Here is an 18,402-nt window from a genome sequence, read left to right on the forward strand (position 1 = left end):
TATCTATGCGTGTGTGTGTAGCTCTAGTAGTGTAGTGGTTATGAGTTGGGTACGGTCAGTAGATCAAAACTGCTAGCAGTTCCACAGGAGAGACAAGGCATTCTGCTCCCATAAAGACTTACCTCCTTGGAAACTTTATACATGGTTGCTATGGGTCGGAACTGACTTAAAGGCACTTAACAACATACATACACACCCATACACACACACACACAAATATATATATATATATATATATATATATATATATACACACACACACATATATATGTTAGTGAATTTAGACTACTTTTGTCAAAGGCAATGTAGTGAAGTGGATTTGAGCAGATTCAGATCTGTCTCTTAACATACAGAGTGGGTGAAATTTTATCCAATAAACCTAACCAGTTTAAGCCTGTTTTTTTGTTTTGTTTTGTTTTGTAACTTGTAAAACAAAGTTATTTTGAGAATTAAGTGAGATAATAGATGTAGCACATTTCCAGGTGTAATGTTTGTTGTTACAGGCTAAGTTCAGTAAATTCACACTCAGAATAATATTGCATTGCTTTTGCATAAGCGATCTTTTATCAAGCTAAAAGCATATTGAATTTTTGCCTTGCAAGAGTTTGGGAGTTTATTGCAGTAGTGATCTATTTCAAAGACTTCTGGTGTGATGCTGTATTATAAGCACCAGACTGTTAACCACAAGATTAGTGGTTCAAGCCCACCACCTGCTCCTCAGAAATCCTATGCAGGGTTGCTATAAGTTGGAACCACTCTTAATAACAACAACAGTCTATTTCAGAAAAGGGATAACTTTGCCTGCTATATTGAAGTTGATGTTATGTTGTCACCTGCTTGTAAATAAAAAGTAAAAAATAAAAATGAAATTAGTTAACTGATACCATTTTTCACTTAGAGGGTGTGAGGGCATAATGCCATGTGTTGCTCACACAGACTTCTGCCACTTCATACTTGTTTACCCTTCAGTATCTGAAAGCCATAGAACTTTAAGACTTATGACTGACATTAATTTCTTTTAATAATTTATTTGATTTGTGTATAGCTTACACTACCTTAATGAGGGTCAAAAAGTATATATTAGAATTAAATTAAAAAGTTAAAATGTGAAAAAATTTAAGAGTAGTGAAAATCTCAAAATTGACAACTTTAAAAAGTTCTCTAAAGCAAATAGTTTCCTGAAGTGACTCTTAGTCTGCTTTGCTTAACAGATGGTAAAAGTCTTTCATCATGTTTTAATGGTTGTAGCAACTGAATCTATGGAAATATTCAAATTTATGTTAGTATTTTTTTTTTCAGTAATATTCTAACCTGACAGTTTAAAAAAAAAAAAAATTGCAATGGAAGATTTTAAGCATTGAAAAAAAAACAAGAAGTGGCCAGAATAGTATAATGAATCCATTACCAAATTCCAGTAACTATCAATTATAAGACTACCTACCTTTTTCCTTCACATTATTTTAAAGCAAAATAAATCCCAAAGCTGTAACTTGTTCAGTACATATTTCAGTGTTTATCTCTAAAAGGTAATCTCTTAAATATATATGTTGCTAAGTGCCATTGAGTCAGTTTTAACTCATAGTGACACTGTATAGGGTTTCCAAGGAGCAGCTGGTGTATTTGAACAGCTGACCTTGTGGTTCCAACTGACTGCAGTCCAGTGCATTAATCTGCAGTGCTGCACCAGGACTATGTTGTTGTTAAGTGCTGTTGAGTCAGTTCTGTCCCATGGAGACCCTGTATAGGGTTTCCAAGGAGCAGCTAGTGAGCTTGAACCGCCAACCTTGCAGTTCAGTCGACTTTGCAGTCTGACGCATTAGCCTACAGAGTCATTCCAAGACTCTGCGCCAGGACTATGTTGTTGTTGTTAGGTGCCATTGAATCAGTAATGACTCATAGCGACCTTAAGTACTGCAGAACTTAAGGGCCAAACTAACTACTGTTGCCACACTTGAGTCCCTCGATGCTGCCACTTGGCCAATCCACCTCATTGGGGGTCTTTCTCTTTCTCTCTGACCCTCCACCTTACCAAACATGATATCCTTCTCCAGCGACTGGTCCCTCTGATAATATGTCCGAAGTATGAGAGATGGAAGTTTGGCCATCTTGGCCTCCAAGGAGCACTCTGGCTGCACTTCTTCCAAAATGGATCTATTGGTTCTTTTGACAGCCCATGGCACTTTCAGTATTCTCCTCCAACACCATAACTCAAAAGCATCAATTCTTCTACGGTCTTCTTTATTCACTGTCCAGCTTTCGCATGGATATGAGGTTATTGAAAATACCATGGCTTGGGTCAGGCGCACCTTAGTCCTCAAGCTGACATCTTTGCTATTCAACACTTTATAAAGGTCTTGTGTAGCAGACTATAGGTCCCTATTATTTTATAAAGTGTGAGATAGTTTTTATTACTGCAATTTGCAGAGAAGAAAACTGGGTTGAAACAGTAGGTATCACACTGTTACATATACACGTAGAGCAGAGCTGGGATTTAAACCAGGCTTATGTTAGTAACTATTACTTTACACAGGCTTTTCACTTTAAAATCACTAACATACAAACAAACATATTTAATGCCCTGTTGTGACAGGATACACAGAACCTTCTAGAATATACCTTTCTCTATACTAAGCTTTCTTGTATCTCACCAAAAGCTAGTTGGAAAGCCTCATCTTTCTCCTGTGGAACCGCTGGTTGTTTTGAACTATTGACCTTGAACTTAGCAGCCCAACTTGTAAGCACTACGCTACCAGATCTCCTTACCAAAAACTAGTATGTTTCAGGAATTTTCTTTTCAGGGTATACTATCTGGTATAACATAGTGATTAAGAGAATGGACTCTAAAATTAATCACCTAGTTTTATAAAGGGGTCCTAGTGTAGTGCTGTAGTATAAGCCAGGGGTGGAGAAGGTCTGTCCCGTGGACTGTATTTTGTTGTTGTTAAGTGCTCTTGAGTTGGTTCCGACTCAGCAACCATGTATAGGGTTTCCAAGGAGTGGCTGGGGAATTTGAACTGCCGATCTTACCCAGGAAATCATTTGGTCTGGTCTTGCCGAGGCAACCACAGCTCCAGCCATCACCTTTGTGGTTAGCTGTATACCATAGAGTCGGTTCTGACTGTAACGACCCTCTACAAGGTTTTTGAGGCTATAAATCTTTTCGGGAGCAGAACACCTCATCTTTCTGCTGCGGAACAGCTTGTAGTTTCGAACTGCTGACCTTGGGTTCACAGCCCGATTCATCTTAGGGGTGAGTTATTAAATGTTTGAACAAATATAGCAGGCTAACTTTTAAGTTGATAATTTTGTATGGTACGCAAATGATGATACAAATTTTGGCAGAAAAATGGTTCCCCACCCCTGGTACTGGAAGCAGTGGCTTGCTGCAAGTTAGCACTTTAAACCCACTAGCTGTTAATTGGAAACCATGTACAGGGTCACTGTGAGTCAAAGTTGACTTGACAGCATTTAACAACAACAGTTTTGTAGTTCAGCTACTAGATTTGTTAGCTTTGGAAGAATACTCAGTTTTTCTAGGCCTTAGTTACTTAATCTGTGAAAAGGGACTCAAAACAGTGCTTACTTAATGGTGTACTTATGAGGGTTCATTTAAATTATCTTTTAATTGCATTTGTGCTTGGACATGACAAAAGTTATCACATGGGTATACACATACGTACTTTTCTTTAAAAAAAAAAAAAAATCCTCTGCTCAGTATTTTCATTCCTTTTTTCTCAGAGGTCTTAATATAGAAAATTAAGTTTCTATAATAAGAATGAAATTAAAGTATTTCTTACCATTTTAAGTATCCATCATCTTCCACTGCTCTCTTTGCCCTTTGGTTTGGGAATGCATTTCTGGAAGAGCATAGATGGAGGACAAATTGCTGGTCTTTGGTTTGTTAATGGTGGGTTGATGGTATAGACCTCTCTGCATTTTTATATAGGTGAAATATGATTAAAATGAACATCAAGGGATGGTAACCTTATAGGAGAAAAGGGGAGAAGATGGTGCAGGGGGAGAATGTGAAGTCTGAGGTGGTTGAATTGAAAATAGAAAGGGCTTCTTTCTAGGCTGCAAGCCCTACTTCCACCCTTGTTGGCTTGGTGGGATTTCTTTGCTCAAAACTGGCAAACCACCTTTTTCTTCCTTTGGTAGCAGTTCGTTTGTCTATAGAAAAATGGGAACTAGGCATGAGTGTCCCAAATGCCTGTATCTCAGGTGACCACTCTGTCCATGGGAGGGGTGAGGGTGAGGAATACACACAAATACACACTGTGCTGGTGTAGCACTATAGGATAAGCATTGGACCACAAGGTTGGTTTGAACTACGAGGTCTTTGGCTCAAACTAACCAGCTGCTCCTCAGAAACCCTATAAAAGGTCACTATGAGTCAGAATTGACTGGACGGTACTTAACAGCAATACATATATATGCATGTATATGTATGTGTGTGTATGTGCATGTATATGTGTATGTGTGTATAATATATATACATACACAAAATGGTCTTATTATATAATCTGAAAAACAATAGGATTTGTGTTAATGGACTGCTGCTATTTTCTGGTGATTGAGAAGTGTTCTTAATAGAAGTTTAGTTTTAGATAAGTGATGCATATTTTATTAAGAGTTAGTATTAGAAAAGTGCTATAAAATAGATTAATATTTTGAATTAATATTATAGATTTATTTTGTTGTTTCCCATGTATTTTGAGTTCCAGATAATGTAGTGTTTAATTTGGTAGCTAGCTTTTGAACTTCAGAAACATTCAATTATGGCATCATCATATATGTGACTCAAGGAGCTGTGGTAGCAGAGTGGTTACGAATCAGTTCAAAACTACCAGCTGTTCCGCGGGAGAAAGATTAGGCTTTCTGCTCCTGTAAAGATTTACAACCTCACAAACCCTGTACAGGGTCGCTGTGAGTCAGAACTGACTCCATGGCACATAAACCACCACCACCATATATGTGACTCACAAATACTAGAATTAAAATAGCTTTTAGGTATGTGGAGGATATTTATATAGAGATTAGTTTACATTTTCATTGTCTTTAATCTTATATGGGAATAAAAATGTCACATTGGTTTCTTAGATTCTAATGTGATTGAATGCTGGATTTATTGTCAATGTAAATAATAGTTTGGTAGTTTTTTCATACAGATTTAGGCCATAAAATCAATTACAAATAAATATAAATAAAAAGTTTCAATTTGTTAAGTCTTAAATAAATTTATTCAGAACGCTTGTGATAATTATTTTCAAAGATATGTTTTTAATTACCTTCAGTGTGAAATATACTGTGTGACATTACTATAGTGCACGATATTACTATGAAAAAAGTTAAATCATTTTTTAAATAAAAAGACTTATTCAAAGTTTAATATTAACCTAATTGTCTTAGACCAGAATTATCATATATGTACCACTTTCCACTATGATTTGCTGTTTTGTAAGCATGTATCTATGAATTTGCCAGTCTGTGCTTGTTCAAACTAATTTTTTAATCTCCTTTCTGAGTATTGTCAGCAACAATGTTAAAAGTAAGTTACCCAGTGCTAGTGTTTGAGGGATAAGAGATGGTAGTGATAATTGGAGAGCAGGTGATCTACAGATTTCTCATTTAATTTCTTCCTTTTTAGGCCAAGTGTGTTTATATTTGTATCTGTTCTGGGAACAGGGAAAATCCATTGAATGGGGAGATTTACTCTCTCTTCCCTTAATCCCAGATTAAAGGAAGTTAAGATTAAACTCTATCTGAAAGAAACCATTATTTTAGGTTTTTGTCAGGAAAGTTTATAGTTGTCACAGGGGAGAGCCTCCTCTGCTTGCTACCAGTGAGCCACCAGGACTGCCAGCTATCATTTATTGAGAATGGGAAAGTGAAAGACAAGTCTGGTTGCAATGTTAACTTCTACTTTCTACTCTGTCCTGGTATGGCATTATAGGATAACCGCATGTTTGACAGTTTAAATTCACCAACCATTCTTGGGAAACCCCATACAGGGTTGCTATGAACTGGTACTGACTTGACAGCATACTTAACAGCAAACAAATCTACCAAGAAGTCCTGGTGTGGCACTGCAGAATAAGCATTGGGCTGCTAACTACAAGGTTGGTGGGTCAAATCCACCAGCCACTCCCAGAAACCCTATACAGTGTCACTATGAGTCAACTTGACTCTGTATAGGGTTTCCAAGGTGTGGCTGGTGAGCTTGTACCACCAGCCTTGCAGTTCAAACTGATTTAGGAGTCCACAGTGCCACACCAGAGTAATTAAGCATTAAAAAAAATCTCTTATTATATAAGTAGCTTGTTTCCATTATGGAAAATAAGAAAACATGTATTTTTAAAAAATGACCCATATTCATACTTCTCAGAAATAACTCTTAATACTCTGTTAGGTATATTTCATATTTTTCCTATGCATGTAAGTGTATATAATTTTTCTGACAAAAGTACATTCATAATTAGTATATGCTGTTTTATAACTTTGTTTATTCATTAGTGCAATTTTTAAAAATTATGCTGAAAATACACATAACAAAAACACACCAGCTCAACAATTTTTACATGTACAAGTTCATTGACCTTGATTATAGTTTTCATGTTGTACAACCATTCTCATCCTTTTTATAAATATTTTATTCTGTTTTCGATAAAAGCAAATTACATTCTCATTTTACACTTTATACACAAGGGACATTAGTTACATTTTCCACAATGTGTCAGTATTCCCATTTATTGCCTTATAGTTTGTTTCCAATACTCTAGTTACCTTGATCCCCACTTCTCATTTTGTTTCAGAGTAATTGTTGACCTTTTGGTCTTACATAGATTGAAGAAAAAAAAAAAAAAAAAGAACTGAAGTAGCATATAGAGCAATGTCTTCTTGGACTGTTTTGCCATTTGACTTAGTTGTCCTCTGAAACCCAACTTCCGAAGTTCAGTAATTCATTTCATCAAAGTCTTTGGTTGTGTCTAAGAAGTTTTTATTAGAACTCTGCCTCCTATATACTCTACAGTATCCTTGGATATATTTACAACAAATATAAAAAATATAGATGGGAGACTTGCTTAAGTAAGAGGTGCTGCAGGCTACCATCTGCCCGACCACTGAGTCTGTAGCCCCCGGGGCCGCCCCTCTCGCTGAGGCCCTGGAACCCAGACTCCCTGTGGCTCAGCCAGTGCTCCCCAGGCCCTACCAGGGCTGCTTGGTGAGAGGATGAGCGGGGGCGGGAGCGGCCGAAGGAGGAGCCACCTCAGCCACAGCTGGCCAATGTGGCCCTTAAAGTGTCTGTCTGGAGCAAGATGCTGCGGAGTGACGCGGCTTGGGAGGACAAGGATGAATTTTTAGATGTGATCTGGTTCTGGCAGATCATCTCTGTGGTCCTGGATGTCATTTGGAGAGTGTTGCCATTGCGAGGTTTTTTGGGAATAGCAGGATTGTGCCTGATGAATGCATGAGTCCTGTACTTCTACTTCAGCAACTACCTACAGATAGAAAAGGAAGAATATGGCGGCACCGTGGGGGCTCACGAAAGAAGGATTTATGACATCTTTTACCTTGTTCATGGTCATTTGGATCGTCTTTTACACTGCCATCCACTATGACTGATGGTGTACAGCACTCACCTGCTCCCTGTCCAGTCTATAGGACCTAGTCACAGCACAGAAGCATGATTCTAGGGGCACTCCATAACCGGAATCCTAGAAGACCTGTGTTTTCTGGACTGAGAATCAAGTGTCTTGGGCATCATTGTCTTTTGCAAAGGATATGACCTGAAACATTTTAAAGCGTCTACCTTTTGGCTGACTGGAGCAGGTCATTCTGATGCATTTCTGGATCCAGACAAAACGTTAAATTGTCTTTGTCAGTTTTCCAACGGGTGTACAATTTTAAAATTATCAGTGGCATTTCAAGTCTTCTGAAAACAGTATGGCAATATATATGTGTCGTCCATAGCAAGTATGTTGTTGTTGTTGTCAGGTGCCATCGAGTCGGAACCGACTCATAGCGACCGCATGCACAGCAGAACGAAACAATGTCCGATCCTGGGCAAACCTCACTACCGCTGCCACACTTGAGTCCATCAGTGATGCCACCTGGCCAATCCATCTCTTTGGGGGTCTTCCTCTTTTTCTCTGACCTTCCACCGTACCCAGCATGACGTCCTTCTCCAGCGACTGTTCCCTCTGGACAGTATGTCCAAAGTATGAGAGACGAAGCTTAGCCATCTTGGCCTCCAAGGAGCACTCTGGCTGCACTTCTTCCAAAACAGATCTATTGGTTCTTTTGGCAGTCCATGGCACTTTCAGTGTTCTCTTCCAACACCACAACTCAAAGGCATCAATTCTTCTACGATCCTCCTTATTCACTGTCCAGCTTTCTCATCCATATGAGGTTATTGAAAATACCAAGACTTGGGTCCGGTGCACCTTAGTCTTCAAGCTGACATCTCTGCTCTTCAACACTTTAAAAAGTTCCTGTGCGGCAGATTTGCCCAATGCAATACGTCGTCTGATCTCTTGACTGCTGCTTCCACGAGTGTTGACAGTTGATCCAAGAAGAATGAAGTCCTTGACAACTTCAATCTTTTCTCCATTAATAAGAATGTTGTTTATTGGTCCAGTGGTGAGGATTTTTGTTTTCTTGACATTGAGATAGCAAGTATAAGCATTTAATAAGAGTTTATATTATAGAATGTTTTCAAACACTTGAATAAATCAAATCTTTTATTGAAATCTTTAATATATATGTATATATATATACATACATATAGATAAAGAAATACTTTGCGAAACTTACATATACTTGTAGGTGTACTTATGTTCATCTGCTCATATGTGTTCAGGTGCATTTCTACTTGTGTCTACTCATAGATGTTCTTTGCTATTACTATTATTGCAGGACTGTGTATATAATAATATTTGTTTTTTGTCTTTTACTCTTATGCCCTTCTCAGTGATTTCCTTTGCTTTTGATTATGTTGTGCTGCTTTCTCCTTTACTGCATATTGCCTTTCCCTTTTACCCCTTTTATTATGTGTACTTTCTAGATGGTTTTTAAAATGGAGTCCCACACTCAAGGTAATATCCTGTATTTTTTTCTGGCAGTGTATTCTTTCTCTAAAAAGTTGACCTCAGGATAGTTTCAGTTCAAGATTTAAAGAGTATCTGAAAGTGTTAGTCGCAGGGAGTTGTCCAGTGAGTCTAGACTTTTTAAGAATTGGGAGTAGTTCTTCTGTTACATCTGGGACCATTTGTTGTGGTTCTGATTGGAAGGGTCAGTAGTGTAGCTGGACACAATCTAGTTCCGGTCTAAGGATAGATGAGGCAGTAGATTCTGTAAGCTCTTAGTCTATAGACTAGTTTTTTCTCTAAGACTTTAGTTATTTTCATTACGCTTTCCCAAATAATTCTAGCCTTATTAATATATTAATATAATTATTAGTGATCACTAAGGAAAGTCTTTCTCTTTCTCTCCCCCCTCCCACCCGTGGTCCCATTAATCGTTGTTGTTGTTAAGTGCATTGAGTCAGCTGTGAGTCATAGCAACTATGTATAGGATTTCTGAGAACCAACTAAGTTTGGACCACCAATCTTGTGGTTAGAAGTCCAGTGCTTATCTTAAAGCACCACATCAGGACTCTCCATTAATGTTTGGTTGCTATGTTGTTGTTGTTAAGTGCCGTTGAGTCGGTTCTGACCCATAGCAACCCTGTATAGGGTTTCCAAGGAACAGCTGGTGAGCTTGAACCGCCGACCTTGCAGTTCAAATGTCTTTGCAGTCTGGTGCACTAACCCACAGTGCCACACCAGGACTCCTTGGTTGCTATATATTTGCTTATTTAAGATAAGTGAGACAATATAGTATTTATCGTTTTATTACTGACTTATTTTGCTCAGCATGATGATTTCAGTGATGGGTTTCCATGTTGTCCTTTAATCTTTGCTTCAGAGTAAATTGGTTTTACATAGATTTAGGGGAAAAAAAAACACCAAAAACAGCTGAAGTAGGATGTAGTGCATTGTCTTTTTGGACTGTTTTATACCAATTGACTTAGTTGGCCTCTGAGACAGGATTATATTTGTTTATATGACTATGTATTCCATTATGTGTAAATAAGAAGGTAAGTAAAAAAAGTTGATGCAAAATCACAGTGGCCTATTGACAGAAAATTTAAAATATGAAGCTATCATTTCTAAACATATCATCGATCTAGTCTATATACTTCTGTAGGCAATGTTTTTATCTCTCTAACCCTTCCCAAAGAATTTTGCACTCTTCATTTTATAGCACATTTTTTTTAAGGTATCCAAGCCAGACTAAGACAAATGCATTGCAGAGAGAATTTGATCACAGCCATCACTGAATTACAGAATTGCAAAAATATATTTAAACACATTTTGTTTTGTGAATGTGTATGAAGTGGAACTGCAGTAGCACTAGTTTTTTACTTAACCTCTTATTACAGTTGTTTATTCCTCTGTTGATGGATATTGGTTGTTTTTCTCTCTGGGTATTGTGAAAATGATGCCATAGGCATACATGTTTCTGTTACATTTCTGACCACTTTTCTGGGCATATAAACTAGGATTGGGATTGATGGGTTGTATATAATTGTTTTGTGTTCAGCTTTCTGAGGAACTGCCAAAATGTTTTCCACAGATGCTGTGCTCGTTTATATTCACATGAGCAAGGGATGAGGGTTCCTTTTTCTCTACACCTCACCAACACCCATTGTTGTTTGGTTTTGTTTTTTAAATATCATTGCCATTCTGATAGGGGTAAGGTGGTATCTCATAGTGATTTGATTTACATCTCTCTGGTGTGGCACTGTAGGATAAGCACTCTACTGTAAGGTCAATTTCAACTGTGCGGTTGACAGTTGAAACTCACCAGATGACCCTCAGAAACCGTATACAAGGTCGGTATGAATTGAAACTGACTCCACGGCATTTAACATCAACAGTTGTAGTCGGGGTGTGTGGTGCTGTGGGATAAGCAATGGACTGCAAGCAAGGTCAATTTGAACCACAAAGTCGGCAGTTTAAATTCACCAATTGCTCTTCAAAAACCCTATATAGGGTCACTATAAGTTGGAACTGACTCGATGGCACTTAACAGCAGCAGTTGCTAACCATAATGTTGGTGGTGCAAACCCACCAGCTGATTCTCAGAAACCATATGCATGGCTGTTATGAGTCAGAACCGACTCAGTGGCACTTAACAGCAATAAAACTGGCTATTGGAAAGGAGAGATGATAGCAATTTGTGGCTTAAATGAACTGAAAGGTCAGCAGTTTGAACCCGTCAGCTCTGTGAGAGACAGGTGATGCAGTGTGTTTCTGTGAAACGTAAGAAAATCTATGAAATCACTCTACTCTGTCTTGTAGGGTTGCTGTAAGTCAGAATAGACTTGAGGACAGTGGGACATGAGGACAGACTTTGAGCACCTTTTCTTGACCTTGTTGATCATTTGAACTTACTCTTTGGTGAACTTTCAGCTCAAGTCATAATTGAGAGTTTGTTTGAAATATCTACAAAAGGTCCCAAAACATCTATTCTGTCCTCAAACACCTGTGATACACTGTTTCTGAAGAGAAAAAAAAAATTTTTTTTTTTGCCATAAATGATTTAAGTATGCAGTTATTCCAGATTTTGAAAGTCTGATTTATGCTACTTCACTTTTATAAAGGACATATATTAGTACCTGTTTACACTAACTGTGAGAAATCCTAGGAGGATTTTCGCTTTTGCGGAAAGACGGCAAAAAGTGAAACTAGTGGCCTTTAGCGTTAGTTTTTGCAGTGAGTCATTACAGAGGTAGCAGTGAGAGTGACATCACTAAGCTCCTTCTCTGGTAACTACACTCAGCATCTCAGCATCTCGTCACCATAACTTTGAAGTGTATTGTAAACAGTGTTATTTTAGGTTTTATGTGTTATTTGATGTGACCCAGAAGGTTATCTTCTGGGTCTGGGAAAGCTCAAAAATATTTCCCATATAAATTAATAGTAAGTGCTTGCAAAAGGTTTCATAGGAATACTCTATTTTGGATAGTTGAGGAAACCTGTACTGTCACATTTAATTTCTAATGCTTATATATATATATACACGCAAGGAGCTCTGGTAGCGTAGTGGTTACGAATGGGGCTGCGAACCTTAAGGTCAGCGGTTCGAAACTATCAGCTGCTCTGTGGGAGAAAGTTGAGGCTCTCTACTCCCGTAAAGATTTACACCCTCGGAAACCCTGTACAGTGTCGCTATGGGTCGGAACCGACTCGACGGTACTTAACAACAATATATATACACGCAAGGAGCTCTGGTAGCGTAGTGGTTACGAATCGGGCTGTGAACCTTAAGGTCAGCGGTTCGAAACTACCAGCCGCTCCGCGGGAGAAAGATGAGATTTTCTACTCCCGTAAAGATTTACACCCTCGGAAACCCTGTACAGGGTCGCTATGGGTCAGAACTGACTCAACGGCACTTAACAACAACAACATATATATACATGCAGGAGAAAAATGAACTTTGTGTTCTCGCAAAGATTTATAGCCATGGAAACCCTATGCAGGGTTTTTATGAGTCAGAACCGACTCAAAGGCACTTAACAACAACAACAACATATATGAGGGGACTTAAAAAGTTAATGGAAAAATGGAGTTGAAAGATAATGGGAATTTTTCCATGCATTTTCTGACCCCACTTTTAGTCTTTTTTAGAGAAAATTACAAATATTAGAAAAAGCAAAAAATTTTTTTCCTTTTATCAAGAATTCCTTTTTTTTTTTGAGCTTCATAGGGATGTGGTAGGCCCTAGCTAAATATTTTGTATTTTTATATATTCATTTTTTAAAAGAAGTAATAAAGAATAGGTAGGGATTGGTAATCAGGAAAGTGGAAAAAGCTACAAATTTGTGAAAAAGGAGTGTGTAGAACTTTATTATTCTTGTTTTCAATTCATATGTGCCACTTTAGTTCAGTGTTTCTAATCAGGGACAAAAACTGAAGTCCAAATTAGGTTGAAGTGCATATATCTGGTCTAACTTACTCTTGAAAATGTTCTCTTTGTTGATAGTATTTGTGTTAGAAGTAGTTTGTGGTACAGAACTCTTTACTAGCATGATTAGTTTATATACCTAACCTCTATATCCATAATTGTATTCAGCTTTAAATTAATTGAAAAAAAATTATATCCCTTTTATTTGATAACATCTCTGCTTCTTGGAGGTGTCTTGGTATGGTACTGTGGGTTTATGCCCTGGACTGCAAGGTCAATTTAAACTGCAAGGTTGGCAGTTCAAACTTACCAACTGCTCCTTAGAAACCCTTTACGGGGTTGCTATGAATTGTAACAAAGTTGACAGCACTTAACAGCAACAACAACAACAACAACATGCTCCTAGGAAACGCTGTACAGGGTCGCTATGAGTTGGAACCAACTCGACAGCACTTAACAACCACCACTATGAGTCATCACTTAACAACATTATCTTTAGGCATTTTCTTAAAGAGTCTTTTATTCCTTGTGATCTGTATTCTAACTATTCTGAGTATTAATTTTCTTAATAGAATTATATTCTTACTTTAGGATTTGTTTCTGTAATGATCACATCATGAAAAGCAAGGAACATGATTAGACATTTGGAGGCTATCTGGTGTTTTTAAAAACTACAGTTCATATTTCTGGTCAACTAGTTCAGCATTTCTCAAGCTGGGGGAACTGAAGAAAAAAATTCAAGCCTCGACTTTTGTTATTGAAAGATTCTCTGGGCAAATAATTGAATGATGCAGAATGCATCAAGAGCAGATGGAAGGAATACAAAGAATCATTGTATCAAAAGAAAATGGTTAATGTTCAACTTTTCAAGAGGTACCATATGAACAAGAGCCAATGATAGTCAGGGAGGAAGTCCAAAGTGCATTGAAAGAATTGGCAAAGAACAAGGCACCAGGGATTGATGGAATCAAAATTGAAATCTTTCAAGAAAATGAGGCAGCACAAGAGGCACTCATCTCTGCCAAGAAATTTGGAAGATAACTATCTGGCCGACTGATTGGAAGAGATCCATATTTGTACCCATTCCAAAGAGAGGTGACCCAACGGAATGCGGAAATCATCGGACAATCTCTTTGATATCTCAAGCGAGTAAAGTTTTGCTAAAGGTAATACAGAAACGGCTACAATCATACATTGACAGAGAACTTCCAGAGGTTCAAGCTGGATTCAGAAGAGGCCGGGGAATGAGAGATACCATTGCTGATGTCTGATGGATCTTGGCTGAAAGCAGAGAATATCAGAAAGATGTTTACCTATGCTTTATTGACTACGCAAAGGCTTTCAATTGTGTGGATCATGACAAGCTATGGACAACATTGAGAACACTTAATTGTACTGAGGAATCTGTACCTGGACCAAGAAGCAGTTGTTCGAACAGAGCATGGGCACACTGAATGTTTTAAAATTGGGAAAGGTGTGCGACAAGGTTGTGTTCTTTTCACCATACTTATTCAACCTGTATGCTGAGCAGATAATACGAGAAGCTGGGTTCTATGAAGAAAAACGTGGCGTCAGGATTGGAGGAAGACTCATTAACAACCTGCGATATGCAGATGATACAGCCTTGCTTGCTGAAAGTGAAGAGGACTTGAAACATTTACTGATGAAGATCAAAGAACACAGTCTTCGGTATGGGTTGCATCTCAATGTCAGAAAAGCAAAAATCCTCACCACTAGACCAATAAACAACATTTTTATCAACGGAGAAAAGATTGAAGTTGTCAAGGACTTCATTCTTCTTGGATCAACTGTCAACACTCGTGGAAGCAGCAGTCAAGAGATCAGATGACGTGTTGCATTGGGCAAATCTGCTGCACAGGAATTTTTTAAAGTGTTGAAGAGCAGAGATGTCAGCTTAAGGACTAAGGTGCGCCTGACCCAAGCCCTGGTATTTTCAATAACCTCATATGGATGTGAAAGCTGGACAGTGAATAAGGAAGATTGTAGAAGAATTGTTGCCTTTGAGTTGTGGTGTTGGAGGAGATTACTGAAAGTGCCATGGACTGCCAATAGAACCAATAGATCTATTTTGGAAGAAGTGCAGCCAGAGTGTTCCTTGGAGGCCAGGATGGCTAAGCTTCGTCTCTCATACTTTGGACATATTGTCAGGAGAGAACAGTCGCTGGAGAAGGATGTCGTGCTGGGTAAGTTGGAGGGTCAGAGAAAAAGAGGAAGACCCCCAACGAGATGGATCAGCCAGGTGGCATCACTGATGGCGTCAAGTGTGACAGCAGTAGTGAAGTTTGCCCAGGATTGGACATTGTTTCGTTCTGCTGTGCATGGGGTCGCTATGAATCAGTTTCGACTCGATGGCACCTGACAACAACAACAGTTCATCATTTGTTGACAGAATTAGAATATGAAGATGAAGATGTTACAAAGCAATTATTTCTTTTGTCCAAAGCTAAATTGACTGAGCAGTGTTAATGGATAATCTTAAAAATGAAAGAAAGTTTAAGAATATAGCTTGAAGTTTTGTTAAATACTCTTATTTTGACATGTTGTAAATTTTATGTAAAATAATTGGTATTGGAACGCTATAATGAATGTTTGAATTTCTGTATGTTTTCTTTGTCCCAATTCCTATTCTGATCATATGTTGTGATTTAAAATATACATTTAAAGATAGGCAATGACATACATTTCATTTAATAATAATTTTAAAGATGATGCTATATGTATGTCTAAAACCTGAATTTGGTATATTGCTTGTTTCACTGCACAGAATCTCTAACTTTTGCTGTTTGGCTTCCACTGTTTCGCTTTTAATTCTTTTATTTGTACTAAAGTTTAAAGACCCCTGTGCTTTCATATCTTTTATTTCTCATAGTCTTATATTTGAGATCATTGGCCATCATAATACCTTTTGGTTATTGTTAATTGCTGTCAAATCAGTTCCTTCTCATAGCAACCCTGTTTGGGTTTTCTGAGGAGTGGCTGGTGAGTTTGAACCATCAACTTTGTGGTTAGCAATTCAGTACTTATCCTACAGCACCACCTCAGAACTCTACCCTTCTTTTAATGATGTTATATTTGGTAATGGTAACATTAGGGAATTCCAGAGAGAGGTGTGCTCTCTGATGTTACTAAGAAGATACAGAACTCTCCAGATCCTTGAATATTTGAACTTGGGATCTTCATCTGCTATGTTATTGCTGTTGTTGTTAAGTGCCATCGAGTCAGTTCTGACCCATAGCGACCCTGTATAGGGTTTCTAAGGAGCAGCAGGTGAGTTTGAACCACTGACCTTGCAGTTCAAATGGCTTTGCAATCTGGCGCATTAACCCACAGCGCCAAACCAGAACTCCTATGGGGTGGTTAGAATTCGGATTACCAATGTCTGCCTCCTTGGAATTGGCAAAGAAGCAGGAGGCAGCATGTGCTTCAGTCATGAGACACACAGACCTGCTGCTTAGTGAATTATTGACCTGGATGTGTGTGAAATTAGTTATTTATAAGCCTGTGCTTAAGGAGCTCTGATAGCATAGTGGTTATGAATTGGGCTGCGAACCTCAAGATCAGCAGTTCGGAACTAGCAGCTGTACCGCGGAGAAAGATGAGCCTTTCTGCTCCCATCAAGATTTACAGCCTCGGAAACCCTGTACAGGGTTGCTATGGGTCAGAACTGACTCGATGGCACTTAACAACAACAACAAGCCCATGCTTAGTATACTCTATCATATCAGTGGATGTTAACTGCATATCTTAACATTTTGCTGAGGCTACTTTTGCTGACTCTTTACTATAATCTGCAGTAGCTTAGTAGTAAGGGATTTACATTTGGAAGTTTGGGGAACCTTATGGCCAGCCAGTCAGTAGGTACACTCATTGTGATCCTATAGCCTGACTGGAACTGAAATTACTTAGGTAGTTTTGAGGAGTACAATAAAATAAAATAAAATAAAATAAAAAATAAGTTGCAGAACTGAGAAGTTTTTATTTCATTATTGAATATATGTTAGACTGCTGTAGTCATTCCAGTGGCTACTTATGCCCACTTTTGGGGCATAGTGAAAACTTCATTCTATATTAGAAGAAGTAGACTGTCAGTAAATAGACATATGTTATCTTAGGTTTTGAAAGTCAGTGAACCTGAAAGACATCTGGTCATTAAAAAGGAAATATGTGTCCATGTGTCCATATACATTTTAGTTTACCCCTTGGTAGGTTATTTAAATTTGATTTTTTGGTTAATTTTAGACTCTTTTTGATCAGAACAATGCTGCAAAAAAAGAAGAGTCAGACACTGTGAACAAAAATGATTCTTCAAAGAAGTTGTCTGTTGAGAGAGTGTATCAGAAGAAGACACAACTTGAGCATATTCTCCTTCGTCCTGATACATACATTGGTTCAGTGGAACCATTGACACAGGTAAATTATTTGCTAAAATGTATTGGAATTCTTAAGAAACATGTCTATATGTGCTTTTATACTATCTTGTAAATTTTTGTGGTTGTATTCTTTCTAGGTACCCAATTCCCTGTCTTTATGGTCATTAGCAAAGTTGTTAGGTGCTATTGAGTCACTACCATTTCACAACAGAATGAAACACTGCCCGGTCCTGCGCCAAACTCAGTTATTTACGCTTGAACCCATTGCTGCTTCCACTGTCAGTCCATCTTGTTGAGGGTCTTCCACTTTTTTGCTGACCCTCCACTTTACCAGGCATGATGCCCTCCAGGGACTGGTCCCTACTTGATAATATATTCGAAGTATGAGAGACAAAGTCTGGCCGTTCTGGCTTCTAAGGAGCATTCTAGCTGTACTTCTTCAAATACAGATACATTTGTTCTTTTGGTAGTCCATGGTGCTTTTAATATTCTCCTCCAACATAATAACTCAAATACTTCAATTCTTCTATTATGTTGTTGTTAAGTGCTGTCCAGTTGATTCCAACCTGCAGAATCCTGTGTAGGATTTCCGAGGACCAGCTGGTGAGCTTGAACCACTGACCCTGTAGATCAATCTGACTTTGAAGTCTAGCACATAAACCCACAGCCCACACAAGGACTCCTTTCTTTAATGGTCTTCCTTATTCATTGTCCAGGCTTCACATGCATATGAAGCTATTTAAAATACTATGGCTTAAAAAAAAAAAAAAATACTATGGCTTGGGTGAGTCCTCAAACTGAACAAAATTTTTGCTCTTGTAAAGTAGGTGAAGAGAACTATGACAGGAAAAAAAATGTCTTTATTTTCTTTTGGGGATAACTATTATCGGAAGAAAAAAGTATGGAACACAATGGAATAAATAGAAAAATGATACCTTAGGAAGTTTTTAATGAAGATTACTTTAATGATAGTACCTTTCACAGTTTATACACACACGTA

The 18,402-nt window shown here is 38.1% G+C and overlaps 1 protein-coding gene and 1 pseudogene across 1 annotated transcript in view; both read left to right on the forward strand.

The window, feature by feature from the left end:
- Window positions 1-7,623, forward strand: part of LOC102811462 — an 11,556-nt pseudogene extending 3,933 nt beyond the window's left edge.
- The window catches only part of TOP2B (topoisomerase (DNA) II beta 180kDa), an 88,572-nt gene that overhangs the window by 4,493 nt on the left and 65,677 nt on the right, over window positions 1-18,402 (forward strand). The window contains exon 2 of the mRNA XM_006851624.1: window positions 17,287-17,442. Coding sequence (XP_006851686.1) covers window positions 17,287-17,442 — 156 coding nt within the window. The remainder of the gene's footprint in view (window positions 1-17,286; window positions 17,443-18,402) is intronic.

This window comes from Chrysochloris asiatica, unplaced genomic scaffold (assembly GCF_000296735.1).
Source record: "Chrysochloris asiatica unplaced genomic scaffold, ChrAsi1.0 scaffold00030, whole genome shotgun sequence".
In the NCBI taxonomy this organism is placed as follows: Eukaryota; Metazoa; Chordata; class Mammalia; order Afrosoricida; family Chrysochloridae; genus Chrysochloris; species Chrysochloris asiatica.